This window comes from Zootoca vivipara, chromosome 5 (assembly GCF_963506605.1).
Source record: "Zootoca vivipara chromosome 5, rZooViv1.1, whole genome shotgun sequence".
NCBI classification, from domain to species: domain Eukaryota; kingdom Metazoa; phylum Chordata; class Lepidosauria; order Squamata; family Lacertidae; genus Zootoca; species Zootoca vivipara.
In genome coordinates, this window is record NC_083280.1 from 48,295,383 (window position 1) to 48,320,604 (window position 25,222).

Genomic DNA, 25,222 nt, shown 5'->3' on the forward strand with positions numbered 1-25,222 from the left:
TTTATCTTCCAGATCTACGCACAACGAACTAGAAAAGAACCGGTAAGTTACTGATAAACTGGCTTCCTGAAAATGCAAACTTTTATCATTGTGCCTAAATGTTAAACCCTTCAGCTTTCCTCTGGTTTGCCCTGGCAGCCTGGAAATGCCACATTGCACCAGGTGAGTGCTTTTTTCAAAACGAAACGAAACAGCACACACAAACATCCATGCAAAGATTGGGAAAGAAGAAGTACCTCTCTTCTTACCCGCCCTGAAATGCAAAGAAGTGACCCATTTTTGCAGCTCATCTGTATGCAGAAGAAATACTGTTTCTCTTCTCTTTGCAAACTGAAATCTGATTGGGTCAGTGTCCATACATGAGGTTGCTAGGGTATCAGATTTCTCAGACACTACATGTTAACTAAAGAGGGGTGGGTGGGTTGGCCTCCCCCTCTTTTTTCTCTGCCTATCGGGCCTGTCATAATCCCTGCCTATTGCAGGGAAATGGCATTGTCCAATGGCTTTTAAATTTGGCTAGCCATTGCTCCTCTGGAGTGGTGCTCTTGTAACGTGCTTCAGGATGCAGCCCGCTTATCCTTGAGCCCAAGTTTTTCAGCAAGCCATGCAGTTTTGTTGCTTGGCTGGCTCTACTCTATGACTCATCTCCTTTGTAACAGGAGTTAGAGTAATATAAATACTACTGAGACAACAGGGACTTCGTTCACACGCAGATCGGGTTATGGCATTGCTTTCAGGATGCTATCATTGTACCCAGGCTTCCTATTTATAAACGTATCTTCAGGATTGGGGAGGGTGGGTGTAGGGAGGTTGGTTGAATCTCTGTTCCCAGGCTCGCTGAAATGGCCCTGTGGAAGGGAAAACCTCTTGCATGGGAAGGGGAGACTTACTCAGACTGCCTTCCGAATCCACTGATAATGAAGAGGGCAGGGGTGGGGTGGGGGACCTCAGGCCTGGGGCTCCAATGGGACCCAACCACCTCTCTGTCTGGCTCTTGGACCTCTCCCCAGGCCACGCAAATTCTGCCTCACCAACTCCTTGAACAGGTGCTGAAAACCTTTTGCCCTGCAGATGTTGCTGGACTACAACTACACCAGCCCCAGCAAACCTGCCCTCACACTCCGTATCTTGCTTGCCTGGGTGGAGAATAGAGAGGGGGCTGTATGAGTGTGGGTAGAAATTAGCTTCCTGTGCAAAGGTAATATTCACCTTTGCTGCCTTGCTCACTTTTGCCTCAGGCCCTCTCCACCACTGACATGTGGCCCTCTGGTAAGGTGCTCAGATTGGAGCCCAACCCTGGGTCTGAAACGGGTCCCCCCACGCCACCCGCAGCAAGGGCATCTCCAGCTTAGCATCCTGGCTAAAGACACAGCCACAACTCTCTGGCTGGAACAGCAGAAGTTAACGTGCTTCCACAAAATCAAAAGGTTCTGTGTGCGCACCAGCGTCCCTCTGTCACAGCAGCGCTTTGTAGTTTTTGTTTTGGTGTCCTGCCTTGTCCCCTGACATCGCAAGCCTGTTCTTTGTGGGTTTCCTGTGTATGTTTACTTCCTTCTGCAAAGGGCTGGGGGCTGGGCCCGTTGTTGTTGTCTTGAGCTGAGCTTGCAATTTCAGTTAACGATAATGCTAAAAGTGCACACAGCTGTATGCTATTGAGGCACCAATAGTTTTGTGAGGGGAAGGGGATTTTAGAAAGGGGGGGGGAAACACTAGGGGAAATTCTGATAGGTCTGTGGAAATGCAAAGGAGGTCAAGATCTGAAAGAAAACAGAGGGGAGGGAGCAACAGATGCAATCAAATAGGAGAAGCTGGGCTTTATTTTCTTGCCTGCAAAGGGCTATCTACCACAGTGGGAAGGATTCAAGAGCCCTCTTTATGCATTCAGATGTACAGCGGTGGGCTTAAAGTGGAGAATATGTGTGTGTGTGAGAGAGAGTGTGTGTGGGGGGGGGAGAGAGAGAGTGTTTCATCCTCCAGCAACACTGCACATGCCAACCTTCATGTGTTCACTGCAAAGGGGGCTCTAAACAATTTCCAGTTGAATCTGGACACACTCCACCCTGTGATTGGGACCCTTGTACAAAGGGAGGCTTCTGGGCATGCTCAGTTGAATGCAGCCAGAATATCCAAGGGAAACCCAGGCATGGAGAACTTTGAGTTATCCAGGCTTCTCCATCGGACCTTTTAGACTCGGCCCTGTGTGCCCCCTACACAGTTTTCACCCTTATGCATTGTTTTGAATGCCTAAAGAGGACTTGGGAAAGAGGTAGGCAGATGAGGAAGACATCAGCTGGACTGATTCTCTCCCCCCCCCCCACCATCTAAAGCTCTTCTGCTCTGTAGGAAGAATCCTGATGAATTGTTAGATTTTTTGAAAATATTGCTAGTGTGATTAATGAATCTTTCTTACTAATGAGCAACCTTGTATGCTGAATGGGTACTGATAACTGTAATAAATGAATAGGTGCTGCTGGCCATGGATTGATAGAAGGGGTATTGTAACGCCCTTGCTCATCAAAAAAAGGAACATCACAGGAAAGGAGGAAGTACCCAAGTTGCAAAGAACTGATATTAATGTTTACAGAAGTCACACCCATGACCACACCATATATTTCAAGCACTCTTGTGCCACCCTAGCAGTCATGGTTCCTTCTGCAATTGTACCTCTGCAAGGAGTCTGAACAATTCTCAGCCCCCTTAACATACTACAGTTCCCAAGATACTTTAGCGGCATAAGAGTGCTAAACTGTGATAACTGGCACAGGATGTTCTGAGATTTCGACTTCACAATGTATTCCTAAAAGCTACAGATTTAGCTTTTTGCAGGTATGCCTAAATGATGCCCTTTGTCAGTGTCTTTATCACCCCAAAGGACTTCTAGGAGTCTTAATGGTGTAGAATTTAGATTTATCACGAGGAACATAGTAGCCTTGTTAAAATTGGACATCTCCTTGGGAGGGGTGGGGTGCGGAAGAAAACTGTCCGCTATTTCATGCATTTAAGAAACACATAGAGTGCATTGCAATTTATAGGTCTCTATTACGAGTCAAGTTGCTGTATGCGGTGTTTCAGTTTCCTGTCAGTGGCAGGAAGACTGAAATATGCAATGTGGGGAGAAGTTTTTGCAGCATAGTGAAGACAGCGGCAGGCTTAAGACAGTGCTTGTGGAGTAGTGGCGATCTGGAGCTTCTGCCATCCTAGTACAGCTAGAGAGCTGCAAAGCTGAGCATGCCACCATTCAGGAACCTGTATTGTTTACAGTACTTTCTTAAAGTCTTTTTGTTTTATTTCCTTTGCCCTTCACAACAAGAGCTAAAAATCCCCAGTGTGTGTTCTTTATTCTCTTTTGTGTTATGTCAGCAGCATTGAACTTGGGACGCTTTTAAAATTAGTTTTGCCTGTTTTTGGTTTCGTTATACGCTGTCCCTCCATAACATGTGTGTGTGAGGGGGAGGGAGGAAGCGAACACAGTAAAATGGGAGCAGTTCCCTGAGGTATGATTCCATGTTTCCGCGTAAATATTGCAGTCACAGAGCTCGGCCCGGTCTCTTTGATCTTTCCCACCTGCCAGCTCCCTTTTAGCAAGGGTTAGATTAGGGAAAGTTCCATGCAGGTGGCGCCATCCATATGGTTGTGATATACACAAACATCCTCACTTGCAACTGCAGAGGATCGTGTTATGTGGTTCTTGCACTGTTCTGTGTTTGTGAAGGAGCTTTAGAGAATTTAAACCTGGACTTTCAGCCTCAAGAACTTCTAACTGTAAAACATCAGAGCAGGTTTGGAGATGGCTGGTCTTCTCAGACTTATCTTCCATTTTGCTTTCAGTGAATAACCTCCTCCGTCCTACTCCCAAACACTGGCATCCAACGTTGCCCTAATGTTTCAAAGCAATACTTTACGCCCTATTCTAGTCATGCTCAGCTATGGAGAAAGCAGTCTGGGTTCACTGTAGGTTCCCACAGCTATATCACTGCAGCAAAGTGCTGCTTTTAGGTTGGTGGCATTTTTGCTTGCGGAGTAACTTTTGCCTTCACTTGAAATGAGTTCTGTGTTTTTATATGTTGGATACTTGCAAGGATATCAGTGGGCTGCTAGCAGGAGAGTGATTGGCTCAACACCAACAGATCACAAGGAAATAGGCAGCAGGTAGTGAGGTGTTTGGGTGTTTGGGGGAGAGTTACGGTTCTGTGGCTTGTGTCCCTTTTCTCAAGCCGTTTCTGCCGACAAAATTTAATGGATGGCCTTCTGGTGCAGCTAAAAGTAGAAGTAGCTAAAACAGTCACCTGAGAACCAGACAGTGTGTTTTAATGCTAGTGGAGAAATCTCCTTCTGGGCTCCAAGGCAAACAAAAGGATTGCTTCACCTTCAGATTTTCATTGCTCTATCTGTAGCGTCTTTAAGTCTGCAACTGTCTGCAGACTTAACATTGGCAAAGATAAAAACCCTGAATCTAATGGCTTTGTTGCAGGCAGTTGCTCCTTTTTGCTTCTTTCTCTATCGCCCCCCCCCCCAAACTTTGTGGAGATTATTTCCTTTTTGAATCCCCCTGTTATCTCCATTATTGACATACCCTGTAATTTTCAAAATTGTCCACTATTAGGTCCCTGACTCAGTTTCTTCCCCCTTTGTCTGCAAGTGGGTGCTTGTCTGGTGTGGTGTTTAAATTTTATTTTAACCCCTTCTGGTCAGGCAGGTGTGGCTTTTAAAAACAAAGGCACAGAAATCATAGGCTTTGCTAATATCCCTCTTCTTTGCGTTAACCACTGTGTAGCATTATGTCTGCACTGAGGTTAATGTTAACCATGGTTTGCTTTAGATGGGGTTTGTAAACCATTGTTGGCTTCTCACACCTGCTCTACTAGCTTGGATTCAGTATTGTTCATAGCCCTATTTGGTTTTCTTAGATGCCTCTGTTGCAAGGGCAGCTAGCTTTGGGCTGTGTACCATATCCATCCCATCCACCCCTTTCTGTTTTACACCCAACTGGCTTCGCTGGTTTCTGGCTAGAAGCCAGATGGTGCTTTTTTTCTATTAGCATTCTAACTCACTTGCTAATCTCTCTCTCTCTCCTCTCTCTCTCTCTCCCCCCCCCCATCCTCCTTGAAATTCTACAAGATTGCTTCAAGTGGGCCTGCTCACTTCAGTAAACAAGCTGAAACTATGTTCATTGGCGGCACTTTTTATAAATTCTGGGGCCAAATATTTCCCCAGTGCTTTCTTTCTGCACTTTTCCAACTTTGTTTGTGTGCAACTTTGTTTGTGTGCAACTTTGTTTGTGTGTAACTTCGTTTAAGCTGTGAGTCAAATATTTGAGATGTGTTTTAATAGTCTCTCCACCACAACCTACACGTTTTTGAAATGTGTGCACATATTTAAAATATTTATATCCCATCTTTCATCTGAAGTTCCATTTGGACCCAGGCATAATTCACTGTTGCTACCACTGTGTGCGTAAATACCAAGCAGAACAATCCTGACCTTAACCTCCCTGACTCATTTTGTAAAAAATCCCAGGAAAACTACTTCAAGTATTTCACATTCATTTATATCATATTCCTAAATGCATGGTAAAATCTGCACGCATTTATTTTCAATACTTCATATTAATAAGTTGTAAGACTAAGTGCTAGATGCAAATCTTTTTCTTCTGTTACGTTCAGATCTTAATAGACTTTTAGAAAGCAAAGACCCTGAATTTTGCCTAGCAATTTGGACCTTGCAAATTACAGCTTAAATTTGGGAGTGGTGTGTGACTATTTTAAAGTTTTCCATGTAGAAGAACCTAAAGGCTTTGATTTTCTGGTACCATATTCAGAATAAATGTGTGCATATTTGTTGGTATCCATAGTACATTCTGAGTACATAGTGCACTTTTAAAAACTAGAATGTGTGTGGCTTCATTTCAGGTTCTTTAGTTTCAAGTTCTAGGACTTGGCTGTGCACAGGTTTTGTCTCCCTTAATAACAGTTCCTCTTTGGTCACATCTATTTTCTCAAGTTGTGCCCTCACTGGAGGAATTTACCCCTCGGTAAATTCTTCCTTGCTTCTCTGTATAGTGTGTACTGGGGGAAAATCTGTGTGTGATGTTGTCATTTATATGTTGTAATAGCTGTGCCCACCTGATACACAGTAAAGCCTCTTCATTTTGATGAAAGTGGTAGCTTTTGGTATGAGTTATCAGCACCTCTGCTGCCAGAGAGTTGAAATGTGGTTCTGGGAAATCTAGATTCACGTCTAGTCAGCCTTATACATTCTGGATAACCTTGGGGACTGGCTGCCTCTCGGCCCCAAGCCCCCATGTGCGGAAGGGAATTGTTGTGACCTTGTTCAGACATTTGTTGAGTTGATAAGCAAAATAATTATTGTAAAACACTTTGAAATACTGCCGTATAAATGATTGATAATGCAGGAGCAAACCATTTTTATCCTCACGTATTTGACTAGCTGTGATGAATGTTTCATTTTGGAGGTGAATCAGAGCACTTCTAAATGGTGAATCTCCTTGTGTAAAGGAAGCGTGCATACAAAAGTACATAATTTGTGAGGTAAGCTTGCTATGGGAGTGGACAAAGCACTTTTTAAAATATACAATCTTATTTTGTTCCCTGTCTGGTTTTGGGGAAACCAGTTTTGTTACAGCAGAAACTGGCTGTGTGTACGGTAACACTGATTTGTTTATAGACAACTGCTAATGCCACTAAGCCATTTCCTCCCTCCTCCCTGAAATATTATTTAATTGTTTTTAAATCGATTCTACATTTTTAAAGGAGCAAAATGTACATGCAGTACCTTGAGGTAAAGTTACAAGAGCCCACCGAAGCATGAGGTGAGGGGCAAGGAAATATAACTTGAGTCACTGGCCATTATATCGGTCGAACGTCCTGAACTGCATTTTATGTCTGGTGGCACCTTAAAAATTTGTAAATGCTGGAACAAGTGGTTTCAGAGGAATGCTCAAGAGATGCAAAAGAAAGAAAAGCCCTTTTCTGTCATTGCTTGATGAAATCCTGGAGGATGTGTTTATACTACAGACCTGAAGTCTTAGCTGTGTTTTCCACGAAGGTAGCAGGATCTGGGAAAACTGGTGGCATTATAATCCTGAAAGTTGGGTGCTTGAATGGGTGGAAGGATTATACATTACTACACCTACTTAACCATTTAGCCAAATGGATTTCTTGCCAAACCAGTGCTCCTACTGGCATCTTTGCACTGTACCAGCCTTGCCCTTCCCCCTTCTGGCAAGTCGCAGTGATGCAATTGACTGGAGGTCAGGTGAGTGCTGCCTACTGCGAGTTGCTTTTAAGATGGGCCGAATGTCAGCCTTGGATTAGGTTCTGTTTAAAGTCTGTTGGACTGAAGGTGGACAGCCAGTGTGGAAAGGAAACTTGCCTGCAAGTTTCAGGATGGCAGTCTGGTTCTTTAGCCACGTGATTGCTTTGCCTGCCTTGAAATCTGTGCTGTTGTTGTTTCCCAACAACAAGAGTTGTTTCCCCTGTTGCTACAAAGGTAGTAACAGCAGCGGCAGCTTGATGAGTGTACACAGCAAACTTCATAGAAAAGGAATAAGACTCCCTTCCCATCCCAATTCCTGATTAAAAGTATGTGCAGGCAGGTAAATGGAGTGTTGAAATTGACTTGTCCGAATCTCAAGCAGCTTCAGGCCTAGTTAATTCCACTCAAGAGAAGCTTAGAAAATGTGGTTGGAAAGCTGTACTATATGGAGAAAATGGATTTTAGAAATAAGAGAATATTTTCGGACTAGTGTACAGTACTACTGCTTTGTGGCTTAGGTCATTTTGTGCTTAGGGTTGCATGATTAAACAGGGGTTATGCACATTCCATTGGGTACTTCAAAAACTACTTCAGGCTTGGGGAAAGAGTTTTGGGGTGGAATGAGCCTTGCCAAGACTCAAGGAACTTAAAATAAAATCAAGAGTTTGCAGTGCTGCAATTCCAGAAATTATTTCAAGAACAAAGTAAAGACATCCTTGAAATGATGGTATGTTAGTGTTTAATGGATTTGTAGCATGTTTAATGGTTTTTTCCAATAAGAACAGTAGTTACCTTCAGTCCCCTAAAACTTGTGCATTCTCTTTCTGTGACTATAAGTGTGCATGCTCTTGCATTCAAATCTGATATTGAAACTGTTGACAATTCAGTTTTTCTCTCTTTTCTTCATAACTTGGGTTTGTGTCATTGCCTGTGGCAAGGTAAAGGGGGCAATGAGCCAACAGTTTAGTTACAGGGAAAGAATTATAGATTTATAACAAGCTATTAATATGTAGGGAATGTAAGCCCCACATCTGTGAGCTGAATAACCACATTCTGCAACAAGAATGTGTTCTATCCATTCAGGAATTGTTCATGTTTACTTTGCATTATTAGAACTGAGGCCACTGCATTTCTTCAGTGCAGGGCTTTACGTATTATTTTCTTAAGATACTGGATCAGTGGCAGGTACTGCATATAAATATCAGTGCCCAGGAATCTGTGAACTAGCCAGTTCACAGTTCACAGATATCTCAAAGATATCACCTGAACCAGCTGCTGGGTCTAGATTTCCAGCTCATCTTTAGGTTCATTTAGGTAAGGGATTCTGATGGAGCAGCTTGTTTGTTGCACATTGCATTGCTCTATAGACCCATGAGCATCACCAGGTAGAAACCACTTGGGAAGTTCTGGCAAAGAGAAGATGAAATAATAAGAGCATAATTTTGCCAACCTATCAGGAGTGCTTTAGAACAAAAACTTATGTTCCTTAACTATCTCATTCTTTCCTACAAAGCAGGAAGATAACCCAAGCAAAGAATATGCACATAGCTGTTCTGATAAATAAGATCATGAATGTTTGTGAACATGATACAGCTGTAAATATACAGCCATTCACAAAGATGCATGAATTCTGATAATAGCATGCAGGTGATAAGTCAAATTTATATGGTATGCTGGTTGCTATGATATCCATAAAGTTTGGTATCTTTCTGTGCAGACACCCATTTAAAATATTAATACCGTGTTAGGGAAATGAGATACACTTGCAACCGAAGTGCAGCTTTGAGAGAACGGTGCAGACTATGTACAAAAACTTTTAAAATATGGGGTGGGGTGGGGGCAGAAACCAAGTATGATGATGCTACTAGGTAGTGGCATATAATGCCCATTTTAAAAAAGCTGGATCAAATTAAGGGAGTACATTGCATATTGTTAACCCCAAAGAGTGAACATGCTTGTTTGCTACCATTGTTTTGTAAGTGCCTATCTTCTCGAATTGCCAGGTTCATGGAAATATTTGTGCCACCTCATGTCCATGTACCCAAGCATTCCCCCCCTTTTGAAATCTTGGATTTAGAAAGGTTAGGTAGGCTGAGTGGGTTTTGTTTTGATGCAGAATTCCTTCCTTTTTAAGGCAGATTGGATGGATGGATGGATGGATGGATGGATGCATAGAAAGAAGTAGGTGGTATCTCAGAAATGGTGTGTCCTAAGAACAAGGATTGACTCAAAATCCTTGAAGCAGCCATTTCCAAAGCTGCAGTCAGTGATAAGTCCAGAGCTTGATGATTGAATTACACCTGAAGTGTTTTTAGGAGAGCAAAAACTTCAGTATACAGTATATCAAGCTAATCACTAAGTGTTGCTTTAGCCTATACTTCTAATGTTTTCTACAACAGGATACCAGTAATTGTTGTGTTATGAAGACCTTGAGCAACAGACCCTGCTTTGTGTGATACAGATATTGGAGCTAATCTTGAGAAATGATTTTCTATATTTTCAACACTTTGAAAAGAGTTACTTTGTTTCTGTGCGTAGACTGTCATATGGGGTGAATCTGTACTGAATCATGTACCGTACTGAGTCAAGCAATTGGTTATTCCAAGCATGACTCAGTGTAGATCCAAACCTTATTAGTGCCTGTTACTAATAGTACTACAGTATTTAATTTCTGTTCCATGTCAAAGCAGGTTATAACTTAGCCCCCACCCCCTGTCCTCATCTTGCAATAATTTTGTCAGGTTCATCACACTGGCATAGCTGCTTAACCAAAGCTATGCAGTGAACGTCATGTCTGAAAATCAATCCTCATGTTACGCTATTCTTAACAAAGGGTGTGTGGCACCCCTCCCCCTCCCCATGTTTCCTACAACCACAATCAACAATACATTGAGATTCTTATATTTAGGTGTATGCAACAGGAGAAACATAAATATTTTTTATTTCTGCAGGTGTCCAGGATCTCTTCTTTCTCCCCATCCGCTTTTGTTCTTCAACTTCACTGTCTGATGCTCCTTTTGTTCAGCTCTTCACTTTCTTTCCGCCAGCATTCCCACTTCTATCACAAGGGAAAGGAGCCATTTGCAATGAAGCAAAGCTGCACAATTTAATTTTCATGATACATTTTGACTGTAGAATTTGAATTGTGTATTGGAAACTTCTACCAGGGGTGTTGTTGTTGTTGTTTGCATTATTTTACTTATTAGTTGCTCAGTAAAAAGAGTCTCTAGGCAACTTACAAAAACTTAAGAGCCAAGGGCCCATAGCATAAAAACGAAAAGGACACATCACAATAAAACCACCAGCAGCCCTTTTTTGTTGGTGATCCATTTCAACTTTGCTTTTCATGATCTCCTATTTAATTAAAAGGCATTTCTAAACCACTTGATCTTTACACACACACACACACACACACACACACACACGCACACACGCACACACACACTGTATATATATATCACTAAGCGGTGTAGAATTATAGATAACCAAGGGCCATCTAGACCCACCCTCTTTAATGCAGGAATCTCAACTAGATCATTATGTACAATATGAAACCAATATCCATTAAAACAAAATACAGCCTAAACCAATATAGAAACATATAAAAGCCAATAAAACAGAGATTTATTCACAGACATAAATCAGTGTCCAGTCTTACAGATCAGGCAAAACCTGGACAAAAGGAAGTCTTTACAAAACGTCTGAAGCAACTGAGGGCAGAGGGAAGGGCATTCCACAGAATGAGCAACAGCCGAAAACACTTCTACACTTAATCTCCCTCCCTCCACCTCCACCCATGTTTCAAAGGTTCCAGTCTTGTTGTGATCACTCAACTAGGAGGAACCTGAAGTTGCAGTCTACATCGGCATCCCAGCTAAGGGCTAAAATGTTTAAGCCCAAGCCTCCTGTCACTCATTCTGTTGGGGCATCTCTATACGCTGCTCAATACTGCACTAACCTATGGTAGTTCACTAAACTGCCCTCATTATTAGGAGTGGACGTTGGGTGATATGAAATCTCTTTCTGGGGTGTTAGGTCTGATGGGCCTGTTTCACTTAAGCAAATTATCTGCTGATGCTGCAGCCACTGAATGATGAACATGCATGTACGAACTTGCCTCTGGTGAGGCGGAGTGTGAAGTAGAACTGCATAGATACTAAACTCCGTTTCATTTTCTGTTATGGGGGTGGGGGTGGGGAGGACATTTCCTATGCCAGCAGCACCATTTCCCCAGACCTATCCATAATGTGTCATTTATAGTCCGTGCGGTCAAACCACTAAATAATAGTTGTGGGTGTGAAGAAACAGTGCCATAACTGTGCTTTACAAAGGGAGAAGCTTTTAATAGGAGCTATTTTGAGTCAGCCTGGGGAAGGAAATGGCGGAAACCAGAACTGCTTTGGAAAGATATTATTTATAAAGGCTTGTTATATCATCTGAGGGTTCCCCACCCCCCTTGCTGACACAGGGTGTGTGCTGACACTTGATTCAATCTGGGTTTTGTTGTCTTTGGAGCAGGATTCTTTCTTCCCTCTGTGGGAATGAGCTACCTTCACAATTTTGGAGGTCTGATGTGGTTTATACAATGGAATTGTTCTGCTTCTATATTAGATACTCTGCATTCAGTACCAATTATGTTTAGGCAGTATTAGTGCTGCTACTGAAATTGGCAAATATGTCCCTTAAGAGATTCCGCAACAGCCTTGTATCCTGTTCAACGTTCCTGGCAGCCTTCTCAGATGCATAGTGCTTCCCTCAAAGCTAATGATAGGTCTGAAACGCAGAAATTTAGCAGCTAACATTTTCCTGCCGTGAAAAGCTTCTCCTGTTTACTTCTGCGTTTCATTACTGGCTTTGAATCCCGTGCCTTAGAAGGTCAGAACTGCAGGCCTGCACCAAATCTCTGAAAAGCTTCGGGAAGTTTCATAACTTCCTTCATGCTGTAGTAGTGGGTGTTCTGTGCGCTTGCAATATCTGTATTCCCATAGCGTTTTCTTTTCAAACTCTTAGGATCAAAATGTTCCCATCTGATTCCACAATACGACATTTTTGGCTTCAAGGCTTGTTCAACAGTCAAGAGTTATTTGGCACCCACCATTCTTGAAGTCTAAAAACCTGTTTATTTGTGGATCCCTTTTTAGCCTGCCTTTCCCCCAAGGACCTCAGGATAGTGTATTTGGTTATTTCTCCATTTTATCCTCACAGCATCTCAGTGAGGTAGAGTAAGCTGAGCCAGAATAACAGGCTCAAGGTCACCCCTTAGAGAGTTGCATGGCTGAGAGCGAGTTTCAACCAGGGTCTTCCTGGTCTGATACACTAACCCAGGGGTCAGCAACCTTTTTCAGCCATGGGCTGGTCCACCATCCCTCAGACCATGTGGTAGGTCGGACTATATTTTGAAGGAAAAAAATGAACAAATTCTTAGGCCCCACAAATAACCCAGAGATGCATTTTAAATAAAAGGACACATTCTACTCATGTAAAAACACGCTGATTCCCGGACCATCCGCACGTCGGATTGAGAAGGCGATTGGGCCGCATCCGGCCCACGAGCCTTAGGTTGCCTATCCCTGCTCTAACCACTGCACCACACTGGCTTCTAGATCTTGTGCTGCAGTACAAAGAGGCATGCAAAACAATCTTTCGGAAATGTTACAGAAAAATAAGTAGTAGCATTCCATTAATCACTCCACAAACTGAAAACCGACAAAAATAGGTTATTGGGTTCCCAGAAAACAGAATAAGTTACAGAATTGTATAAAGATTTCAAACCAACTCTGCTACACTCCTTCAAGAAAGGAGTTGCAGCTATATGTTTGATGTTTCCAAGCTTTTTTTTTATAAATAAATAAACAGAAAATGCAAGAAATGTAATATAACCTCTGTACAGTGCAGAGTTGATGAATTACATTGTTTATTAATAGTGCAATCCTATACATGCTTAGTCTGAACTAAGTCCTGCTGTGTTCAAATGGGGCCTGGTCCCCAGAAGTGAGTTTAGGATTGCCTTCTCTTATTCTACTACTGATGAAAAGAAAGTGAAACCATTCCTTCTCAAAAGTATCCAGTTTTACCTTTAACATGTGTTAAAATCTGTAAGGTTATATGTAGTTGTTATCTATACTGTACATGAATTCATTCCTCTAGTCACACCTAGATGGAAGAAACTTCTTTTTTTTAGTCTCTTGCAATCAACATATATTTCTTTTAAACAATTCAAATTAATTTCTAGCTTCTGGGACATCATACAATCACCTCTTATCATATGATGCACTTTGCCCTGCATGTTCTAATTGGGCAGTAATAAATATGTGTAGGAAAAAAGCATATTGTAAGGCAAGGATATTTATTTTACAGCAGGTATGTGGCACAGAAAATTTGTACACAACATTTAGGTGCTAAAGCAAAAAAGTACAACTTATATAAAAATGCTCACTGGAAGGACAGATCGCGAAGCTGAGGCTCCAATACTTTGGCCACCTCATGAGAAGAGAAGAATCCTTGGAAAAGACCCTGATGTTGGGAAAGATTGAGGGCACTAGGAGAAGGGGACGACAGAGGACAAGATGGTTGGACAGTGTTCTCGAAGCTACGAACGTGAGTTTGACCAAACTGCGGGAGGCAGTGCAAGACAGGAGTGCCTGGCGTGCTATGGTCCATGGGGTCACGAAGAGTCGGACACAACTAAATGACTAAACAACAACAGTATAAAAATATATTTTCACCAGCTGCCTTGCAGGATATTTTTCTCTAGTTGGTATACAAAAATAAGAACAGAACTCTAATAATAGCCTAAATAAAATCCTCTAAATTAAAATCACCTTAATGCTTAGGAAGAAGGTTGCTGCCTAAGCAGAATCTAGTGGGAAATGCAAACTTCTAAGAGTTATCATATTTGAAATGGGATAGAAAATTCTCCTGATTTAGATTGTCAGGAGTTGAAGTTTTTCTTTTTGACTCACTTACTGGAGTTATTTGCAGTGTGCCTATACTCTGCTTATTCTAAACTGCATAAAAGTAACTTATTTTATTTGTTTATTTGCTCTTGTTCCTTTGGTGCAAGGATTTCCACTTGTGTAATGGAACTTTCCCCCTCTCCTCTCCTGGCATGTTCCTTGCAAACTCCTCAGATCCTCTGTGGAGTGTTGGAGGAACCTCACAGATTAGATTTAGCAGGTGCAGGGAGGGGAAAAGGAGGAAGGAAGGGGAAGATCTACTGAACTGGCAACTCCACCCATTGACTCAAGTCTAACCTGTTTCATAGACTTTTTGTGAGAAAGAAATAAGAGGGATTCATGTATGCCTTGACCTTCTCCTCAGAATAAAGGTGGAAAAGAAAGGTCATGAATAATGCTCTATAATTCACCCTTTCTTATATGGATTCTGGTGAGCTCCTCTGAGCACAATAGATGTGATTGCACGTGGAGGAGAGAGAAAAAATATCCTGTGTTTTACAGATTCAGAATATCTTGTAAACAAGAAGCCCCTGGAAAATCATAATACAGGATCAAAGCTTCTAGTAGGAAGACTTTGTGAAAACGACATAACACTCTGGCTTGGGTGTATGATAATGGGACAAAAACACTGGTTTTGGCAAGTGAGTGGCGTACATGCTCCCCACCCCCAAAGTAAACAACTTTGTTCCCTTGATGCCTGGAGAAGTAGGAAAGCAGATTTGAGGGAACGGCATGTCCCTGTAGTATATTCTAGGTAATATTACTCTCTCAGGAAATGTGCAGTGTTCTCAGCTGACCCTTTCTAAACTGTTGACGACTAGAAAAATTGGCTTATAGGCTACATATTTTCTTGAGAAAGAACGTGTAGAGCAGGGGTGCCCAAACTTTTTTCAAAGAGGGCCAGATTTGATGAACCTGCGTGAGGGCCGACCGAAGTTGTTGAGCTTTTTATAAGATTGAAGTTGAGCTTTGTTTTTACAATGTTACCTCTAAATTGTTGAGATTTTTTTAGGATTGAAGTTATTGATATTCTTTTAGGATTTGACCCCGAGGAATAAACTGCCACAGGGGCTGGAATAGACCTCTGAAAAGGACTTTGGACATGCCTGGTGTAGAGGATAGGTGACATTTTGGAATCTTAGTGGATCCAAACGCCAAGATCTTGAGCCACCCCATACAGCAGAGGAGAGATATCAGCCTCTGTAATAATGCGCCTCCAGGAAGAATCTGGTGTTTCTTTTGATATGCAATTTCCCCCCAACGATCTATGTAAAAGCTTAAAAATGGGGGATAGTGGGGGGGGGAAGTAGGTTTGGGCTGAAAATGAGACATTTGCGAAGGAAAAAGTTTTAGGAAAAGTACATAACCTTCATTGATGTTTGTAGGCCTTGCTTTGAGAAGATGTGTTGTTTAGCTCAGAGGTGTAGAATCGGTGGCCTTCCAGATAGTGCTGGACTCCCAAGTTGCATATAGTATATCCCAATCTACTGCTGGGGTTGCCAAATTCCATTTGGAAAGGGATTCCTGTGCCTTTCATGGCTGCAAACAAAAGAGAATTTTGCCAAATGCCGCTTCCACCGCCACCGCAATGTAGTAGCGAAGTAGCTGCCCAACGCCTCTACCTGTAGGAGATAGATTTCCAGAAGCCACCTAATACAGTCCAGATAGGACCCTGTACCTAACCTCTGCCACCTGTGTACAGTCCAGGCTAGAGTAATCCACAGAAAAAGAGCAAGTGCACTGCAGAAATATACCTACAGTTCATGTGGCCCCTAGTGAGTGAGACAAGTCACATGCGGGGCTATGCGGGGACACTAGTCCCACTGTTGCACCATGCAGGCATGGCTGAAGAAATCATCACCTTGGGAATCTTCGTTTTCTTTGTAAGATTAACCAACCCTTGTAAATTGCATGGTTTTAACTCTGCGCGAGCTAGATTTGTGAGAAACACTTTGAAGCGCCACATACGTAGAGATTTGTGAGTATGCTTAGCATCCAAAGGGCTTTTTCAGAAGTTCTGCAAATACATCTTCCCAGAGCCGCACGACTGTCCAAAGAAAAGAACCACGTGGAGCAAGCAGTGCCTGAACCACACATCACTGGATGCAGCCACCCGTTCTTAGCAGCAGTGGAGGGGTACTTTGTAGCAAGCATTAACATGAGCATGACAGCTGGAAGGGAAATGCAACTGTACACAGGAATGCGCTAGGCCAAATCATGTGTCCTCCGTGTGGCTTGGGGATAACAGAATGAAGCAATATTAGTATTTCTTGTATCTCTTAGAGTGTAGTATTTTGGAAATTCAGGAAGCCGTAACACCTACCCTTATGGGGAAAATTGTGTCACATGATCACTCCCATACTGTGAGCCATTTGTTCCCTTTAATAGAAAACACATTTGGTACTGGACTGGGTTAACTGGAGTTCCAATATGGTCCCAATTTTTGGTATGTCTTCCCCCCCCCCAAAAAAAATCTCTTGGAAATTCCTGTGGAAGTCTGCTGGTATTTAGTTATTAATCATGTAAAAGGACAATAGAAATGGCTCAATGTCAGGTGAAATATGAATTATTCTAGTCTTGTTCACAAGGCACTGTGGCTTCCTCCTAGGAGATACTGTTTTTCCCTTTATTTCTACTGCATGAACTATATGATTCAACGTGTTTCCCATCCTTCTTGAGTATTTTTTCATTCTTTGCAGGCTCAAATCCAACCCGTTCCAAGGCAGACATTAGCAGATTAGGTGTCTAAGCAACTGATCCTGTGCTTGGTCTCCTAACAGGAAGGCTTGGTCTCCTACCAGGACTATAACTGACCTTGCTGTATGAAACTGAGCCCTTTTGCTATATACCATTTGGTTACCAGGCAAGGTTATCCATAACCTGATGAAAGCTGATCAAGGGGTTCACTAGAAATTATGCTCTGCTCATTTTAAAGAGTGACTTCAAAGTATTGCATGTAGAATTTTTCCTCTGAGCTCAAGGATCCAAAACAGTAACTTCCTTGCACATTTGATTATTTAATGGACAAAAGAAATTCTAGAAATTCTACAAATAACTGATTTGTAAAGGACCAGCATTAGATGGAAAACAATGGGCATTTGTAGGATTTAAGACATTGTGATTGCTTAAATTCAAGATGAGCAAGATTTGGAGCTCCTTTAGAATTTCTGGATTTGGCATTTTCTGAAATGGAAAATTTCCAAATATATGCACAATTTTGGTTCAGCACTCTTGGATTGTTGACAAATAACACATTTGAAGGCCACGGTGTTTTGAAAACGCACACACCTGTGTTGAATGGCTTCTAAAGAGGAGTGAGTATAAGGGGATTAACCAGAATGAGGGCACAGGATACACGCTCAACTATTTCCATAGCAGTCCTTTTTTATTTTTAGCTTATTTTTAGCACCATTAGGTTAATCTTGACGTTATAATTAGCACAGTTGCATTCCGCATCACATTCATGGGAAACACCATGAGAATACATGCAGAAACTTTAGAGAATAAACCAAAATCTCTACCTTTTCACACAGTACAAAACTGATCTGTGGGCCTCATCAGTAATGTGTATATTTTATTTTCCGTTGCTCCCTCAAGAAGTTCAAGGCAATATATGTGGATTTATTCCATTTTTATCTCCCAGCAACTGTGTGGGGATAGGCTAGCTAGGCTCACAAATAGTGGGTTAAAGCCAGAGAAGCTGTAAGAAGAAACTCCTTCATTAGACGAAGCTTCTCTGGATCTAACAGTGATTGGTGCAAAGTCACTGGATGGTATCTAACTTGCGTTTCTTGTCTATTGACCTCGGTGAGTCTACACTGAGTTTGATTAATGTGGGATATCACTCTTTCAATTTTAACTTTTAAAAATTATTAATTTATACATACATGCACAGTTGTTAGATGCCTAAGGAACCAAGTTACCTAGGCTCATGACTTGAGTTGGGACTTGGACACAGATTTCCCAGAGCCACAGCAATACATGAGTTCTTCATATGGCGCTTTCACAGCACTTTAAATTGTGAAGCAACCCTATACACTAAAGATGGGAGAACCTTTTGCTCTCCAGATCTTGTTGAACTCCCAACTCCCATCAGCCCGAACCAGCACGGCTAGTGGTTAGGAGTGATGGCAGCTGTAGTTTGACTACTTCTGGAGTACCGCAGAGCTTCTTATCCCGGCCTATACTTTCTGTAGCACATGCCTAACAACCGTTTCTGTGTTGTTCTAAGCAGATGAAGGTCCATGTTGCTTTGCCCCACTTGCTTTTCCTCAAAGGTCCCATAGATTGTTGCCAAACATGGATGTTGGGGTCTACATGTGTGCATGAGTTGGGGTTTGACAGAGAAAAGCAAGCTATTTTGGTCTCCAGGGAGGGACAGGTAAGCTGGATGCTATCTCTGCTTCCCTTGCAAGCAATTGCTTTGAATGCCTGGAAAGCACCCCTGTCTGGGGTTAGGAGGAACGTAAAAGGTTCAGTGGCGGCTGCCTGAGTGCTTAGGAGGGCACCACTGACCTACTCAGACTGGAAAGAGGGGAGTAGAAAAGGTTCTTTATCCCTTCTGTTACTCGAGGCATAGTACAGTCACCTTGTTTGATATAAAGTTCACTTCCTCTCCCCTCTTGAGGAGAGTATCAGCTGAAGAGGCATGTAAATAGATCAGGTGTGGCAGTTGTTTTCCTGGGTGTGTAGATATTAGGGGTGTGAAGGGGGTGGGGAAATTGGGAAGGGGGTCCTCCCCATTCTTCCAGGTTTTTTCCTGGGTTTCACTCCTCTAGTAGTGATATTTGCAGTGTGTTTGCATTGGGAGACAAGCCTTTGAAAGGGGTACACATAGCTTTGAATTTAAAGGTGTGAATGGACATGTCTGGAGGGAATGGGGTACAAGGTGTTCCTATATTAGTAGCCAGAGGAAGGCAGGGAAATTCCTTCAGGCCTGCTCTTATCTTGTTTTGGTCCTTGTTTTGGTTACGTGGCCAACGTGTATTTAGTTTAGTCTCTGGAAAGGGGATTTTGAGGGTGTGTTTGTAGCCTGCTTTCTTGCTACAAAAGACTGAAAGTGAAAGAGCTCAAGGACATTTTATTTCTTGATTTCATATGTTCCAGGACTGAACTTTGTCTCCAATTAAGCCCTGATTGTGCCAGTAGCTACACTGGCACGAATGTTTTGGATTCAAGTAAATTGCTCGAGAAAATGGGGAAGAGGCTTCCCTTTCTGGTTCTGTTGCTGCTTCTCTATTTTTAGCTGCAGTTTGTCTTCTTCTCTTTTCTGTGTTTAACCAAACCTCCTTACGTTAGTTGCTCTGTTTTAATTTTTTTACATTTCTTATTTTGCTGACTTGATTTCAGAGTTTCTTTACTTAGAAGCTCTGACTGAAAGGGTGTGCAGCCTTTTAAGTAAATAAACTATTTCAATGCAGCTTATCTCTTAATCGGCTGGAACTACTGAATGGGGAGGAAAATTAAACGGCAGCTTCCATCGAGGAGGAGAAAACAGTGCTTTCCATTTGGCTCCATTATATTTTTGCTTAAAGTATGAAAGCCTTCAAAAAGCTTTCTAAACTGTGGTAGCCGAGTCTGTTTCCGAACGGTGTTGCCAGCTGTGTGTTTCCTGAGAGTTAAGGTCATGTGTTTTTGCATTTGCATTTGACAGTGTGCACCTATGAGCAGAGTTACCGAGGACTGGCAGAAAGCCACAGCCGTGTTACCGTGCCTGGCTCAAGGCTTTGGAGCACTTATGTAACACTATTGCAAAGGAAATACAGTCTCCATCCATCCCCAGCCCTTCGCTGGCTTTCCATTTCTGGTTTTGTTACTTAGCAAAATCTTGGGTTTCGTCCTTTCTCTGCTAGAGAACAAACTGCCCAATAGGAGCATGCATCGAAACAGCAGCAACCAATGGAAGGGTGGCTAGGGGGGCGGGGAGTGGAAAGGAGAGAGAAAGATTTGATTGTCTTTTGGGTTAAGGATGAAGCAAACCCGTCAAGTCATATGATGGCTTTACAAGATAAGCATATGACCTGGGAATTGTTTATGGAAGGAAGCCCCTGCTTGCTTCCCTGCTCTCTCTCTGAACATGCAGAATTTATGCAGATGCCTCTTATTACTTGGCCCCAAAATGATACTCTTGCAATGATTTATTAATACAGGCTTGGCTGCTTGTCTCCAGCCATTATTTTTCTCCTAAACGATGCCTCCCTCCTCTGCATTTTTGTAGAATACAATTTAACTCTGTATTTTTTCACACACACACACACACACACACACACACACACACACACACACACACACACAATTTATTGAAAATGCACTCTGTGTTTTTTTTGTGTGTGTGGTTTGTTTTTATCCTGTAACCATTGTGTAACAAACCCAGACAGGAACATTTCCTTTCCTCTTCTCTGACCCTATTCAAGCAAATATGCTTTCTGATTTGAGGATTGAGTTAGGCTTGTGATTGAGAGAGAAAACTTTGTTCCCTTTAGGTACATCCCTCCCCTTTTAAAAGAATAAGTGCGTCATTGCAAGACACGCTTGGTGTTAAGCCACATGGTACCTTAGCAGAATGTGACTTGGGTTCTCTTAAGATTCTGCATGCCAAACCAGTGACTTTGTGTGTTCTGTGTAGCTGGCCCAGTTATGGGGGAGGGGGGATAGATGGTTAAAAAAGAGCTGAATATGTCACCTTTGTTTTTGTGGTCCTTCTGCGTCCTGCATGTGGAATTTTGCAATACAGCCTTGGGCATATCTTTAGTCTTAAGAAAGTATGAGTGGGTCTCTGCCCCCACTTCTGTTGTTTCTTGTATAAAAATGGCTGCTGCTACAACTTCTGATAAATAATAAATAAATAATATGTGCAAATGATTCCTGAATTAAGCCCCTGTTGGTTTGCATTAATTGAATTGGTCCAAAGATATATTTAAGCTCTCAATCTTTGCCTACTTGGGTAAATACAAAATCATTCCTTTCCTTTCCTGCATCAACCTATTGTGTATCAGAAAAAAATGGTTCTTTTCTAGAGCCTTTTTAGTGTAACTCTTTCTTCCTTTTGCAGATAAATGGTATAAACATTGAGCTGCAAAATAGGAAGGGAAATGCAAGTGACATTCCATATAATCTGAGGCTAAAAATGATTGCAAGTATTTGTGTCCATGTATTTTGTGGTCAGATATGCCCTGTTGGTATCTTACTACTCTTAACCGGAAATACCTGGGGGTTGTATCTAGCTAAATTATACCTTGTGAGTAGACCCATTGAAATCAGTAGGCCTAAACGAGTCACGTCCATTAATTTCAGTGGATCTGTTCCGAGTAGGACTTATATTGGATGCAAATCCCAGGTTTGAGGGTGGAGGTTATCCCTCTCCTGCCTTCTCCCATGTGAGGATATGAGGTGGCTGCTTGCAGTCTCTCATAGTGGAAGTCTGTGTGGCTCCCCATTTGGTGCAGGGTTTAATATGTTTTAGTGTGCAGTGAGTCTAAAAAACAAAACAAAGCTGCTTAACTTCTGTTAGCCCCCAATGTAAACTCAAACTTAACCCCCAAGAAATTAGAATCCATTTGCATACCTGCTGTGAGAGGTCTGCAAATTGTTACAGTGCAGTGGTGGTGGGTGGGGAAAACATTGGGTGAAGATGCGTACATTGCAAACAGCTTCATGGAAAAGCATGGGGAACACTTCCACATGGCAGTGGCTCCGGGCAGCAGTTATAATGTGGCATCATTGCTGCCTCATGAAACCACCAACACATGGGAAAGACACTTCTATGAGATGGTCATAATGTACGAATCTGTCCGAGTGCATGGAAATTGCTTCTCACAAGGGATCATTCTGAATAAGGAAAGAGCCTCCACACCGGGTTCTGACGCCACTGGGAATATGGTGTGGTAGTATGTGCGTGGGAACCTTGTTGTGACTGGTTCTTGTGCAATATTGCTGCTCGTGGAGCTATCACTGTGAGTAAACATTTCCACGAGCACTGATGTGGTAGCTTTAGCAGGAATCCCTACCTTAAGTGTGGCAGTGCACAAAGACCTCATATTCTGGTGTTTAAAACCATTTGACTGTTAAAAAAAAAAGTGCTCACTGAATTGCCCCCTCAGTGTTCTAGCTCTGATCTGCAGGGAATCTACAATTATCATTCATAAACTTTGAGTTTTGCCAGGATTTCTGCCGTCACTGTGCCCAAGAGGCAGAGGAGGCAGTCAGTGTCTGGTCCTGCATGTGCGTGGTACAGTAGGGCTCCAGAGCTATGCAGTAAATGCTCATAAAAATAGGCTTCCTCCCCGAGCATTATATAATCAGAGGGAGTGATGTCATTTGTAACTGTGGAGAGTATCTCTGAAATTGCAGCCCTCCGCAGATGGGCGACTGCTCAAGTGCGAGGAGGAGAAGGAGACTTGTCCGACTGTGGTGTGACACACTGCAGTGTGGGGTTTTATACCTTGAGAGAAGGAGAAAGCACAGGCTGGCTGGTTGAACAATCTGTCTTTTAACATGCACTCACGTGCTCGTCACATAAGCTTTGTTTAAGGGAAATAGGAATTTACATCCATGTGCACCCACGTAGGGAATGTCTGTGGGTGTAGGCTTTTCTCATGCCTGCCTGGCAAGGTGAGCCTCCCAAAACATACTGGATCTCATCCACCTTTGCATCAGATCAGCCTAATCCAGCCGGGATCTCTGCCTCTTTCATTTCAAATGGATCTTGCACATGTACTCTTATGGCTAGCCAGCAGTTTTCTGTCGAGAGATGTAGAAGCAGCAGAACTCCAGATTCTGTAGCTACATAGCAGAGTCGAATTTGACCCATGTTTGCAGGAGTCTTCTCTTGTGTTTTAACATGTTAAAACTACCTGTGGCCTGTTTTGAGAATGCAAAGCACCTTCCTTTATTAGGTCAGTAGGAACATGGAAGCTGGCCTCATTCATTCCTCCCACACTGTTCCTTCATAATGATACCTTTCAGTGCTACAAAAAGCGGTGTGCTTCGAAACTGGTACTTCCTGTCTCTGCAAAGGGCCTTGCGTCAGTCATTTTTGCCCAATAAAGATCAGGAGTGTGGTTGATAGGCCACCAGGTCAACCTAGGTGCTTGCTTGTTTATACCAGTACAAAAGGCGTGTCAATCTGCTGCCAGACAAATATGACCTGAAAGAGTGGTGGTTGTTTTTAGATAATTTATATACCACATAGCATTTTTGGATGCTATGGTTTGGAAGTGGTTTGCAAATATATAGAATTTAAAATCAAAATACAGTAAAATATACAAATAAAGGTCAAAGTACAATAATCGCATTGTAAAAGTTCCATCACTTAAATGAACAAATCGGCAACTGAACATGGTAACCTGCTCAAGCATCAGAATGAGGCCTGATTAACACACAACCAAGTTTTCGGATATGTTCGAAGCATCTTGGGGGAGAGTTTTCCTGGGGGTTGGGGCTACACGTGAAAAGGGCTGTTTTTGTAAGGTTTCCGGATGGCAACCCACAGTCTCTGATGACTGTAAAGGTCAAGTCAGGCTGCTGTAGGAAAGGCTATCTGCTGGGTATTCTGATCTCTAGTTGTTTAGAGATTTATGTGCCAGTAACAAAACCTTGAAACTGGCTCAGTAGCAGATAAGCAGCCAGTGCAGATCCCTAAGCAGTGGTGTCATATCTGTAGAACTACCCATATCATTTGGTACTTTAGCTGCCGCATTCTGTGCTCACTGCAGCTTCCAAACCAAGTGGAAGGGAAGCCCCACATAGAGCAGGTTGCAGTAATCTAAGTGTGAAAGTTGCAGTTATTGCAGATTAATATGACTGTACTGATGCCCCTCCCTCAAAAGAAAAGGTGGGAAGTTTCCACATTTCTCCCCTCTTCTGCTGGAATAAACTATGCATGTCTTTTAATCTGAAACCAGGTTCTCTTGATAAGTAGTAGAGCTTTACACAGTTCCTAGTTCCTCTTTCAGGGAGCATTCAACAAAGCCACCCCCCAAGTTAGACCTGCTTTCCTTCCTATCATAAACTGCATCAAATATTTGGTCCTTTTTCCTGGGCACCTTTAGTATGCGTTTTAAATAAGGGTGCCTGTTGCTCCGTGAAAGCCCTGTTGTAGACTAAGGAGACAGATTTAAGTCCGCAGGATCTAAGTGCCCCTACTAGATGTCATTGAATAAGGGGCATTTGGTGGGTGGGGAAGCTGGTAACTTTGATATCAAAGCTTGGCCTGATAGGTCATCTGCGTGTGAAGCATCCTGTTCTGCAGGATTTATTGTGATACTAAGCAGCACATGGTCAACTCCCATCCTGCTTGGGTTGCAGGATGCGCAAAAGCCAGTTGGTGCGTACTTTGCCTGTCCATTTAGGAGCATTTCAGGAAACACCTACGTAGGTCACAGGGTGTAGATACAGAGAGGAAATGATTCTCCAATATATTGCAGAGGAGAATGTTATCTGCAGAACGTTGCCTTCATTCTGACTCGGCTCACAAGCAGGGCCGTCTCAAGCAGGTCAGGCGCCCTGGCACTGAGGCACGGAGATCGCTCCGGCGCCCCCGCCCTCGCAGCGCGCAGCACGGCTTCGCCGCGAGCGCCCCCCCCTGCCAGCCTGGCACCCCATGCCACCGGGACCTTACCTAGAGCCGGGCCTGCCCACAAGCCTACCACCTGGATATGAAATTCACCAGTTCTCTGCACTGGTTCCAACTCCCAATACTGACCATCTAAAAATTCATCCTTACATCTCCTGCAGACTATGCATTCATCCACATCTACCGGTACCACTTGGAAATAATTGCTTAAAATATAATGGTAGCCTAGATGTGCAAGGCTGATAAAATGCAGAGACGGGAAGCCACCCCATTATGTACAGAAAGCTTTTCTGAATTTAAAGGCACTGCTTTAGATTTGAGGAAATAGTTTCACCCCTGATGTCTGGGCGAGATATTATGTTATGTCAGCATAGCCTGCGTATTAAGAGCTGGTAAGGTTGACTCCTAATGCTGTGGG

The 25,222-nt window shown here is 42.7% G+C and overlaps 1 protein-coding gene across 2 annotated transcripts in view; it reads left to right on the forward strand.

Annotated features, from left to right (window-relative positions):
• Nucleotides 1-25,222, forward strand: part of MXI1 (MAX interactor 1, dimerization protein) — a 75,131-nt gene that overhangs the window by 36,361 nt on the left and 13,548 nt on the right. For both annotated transcript variants that reach the window (XM_035132468.2, XM_035132469.2), the window contains exon 3: nt 13-42. In XM_035132468.2, the coding sequence (XP_034988359.1) occupies nt 13-42 (30 nt within the window). The remainder of the gene's footprint in view (nt 1-12; nt 43-25,222) is intronic.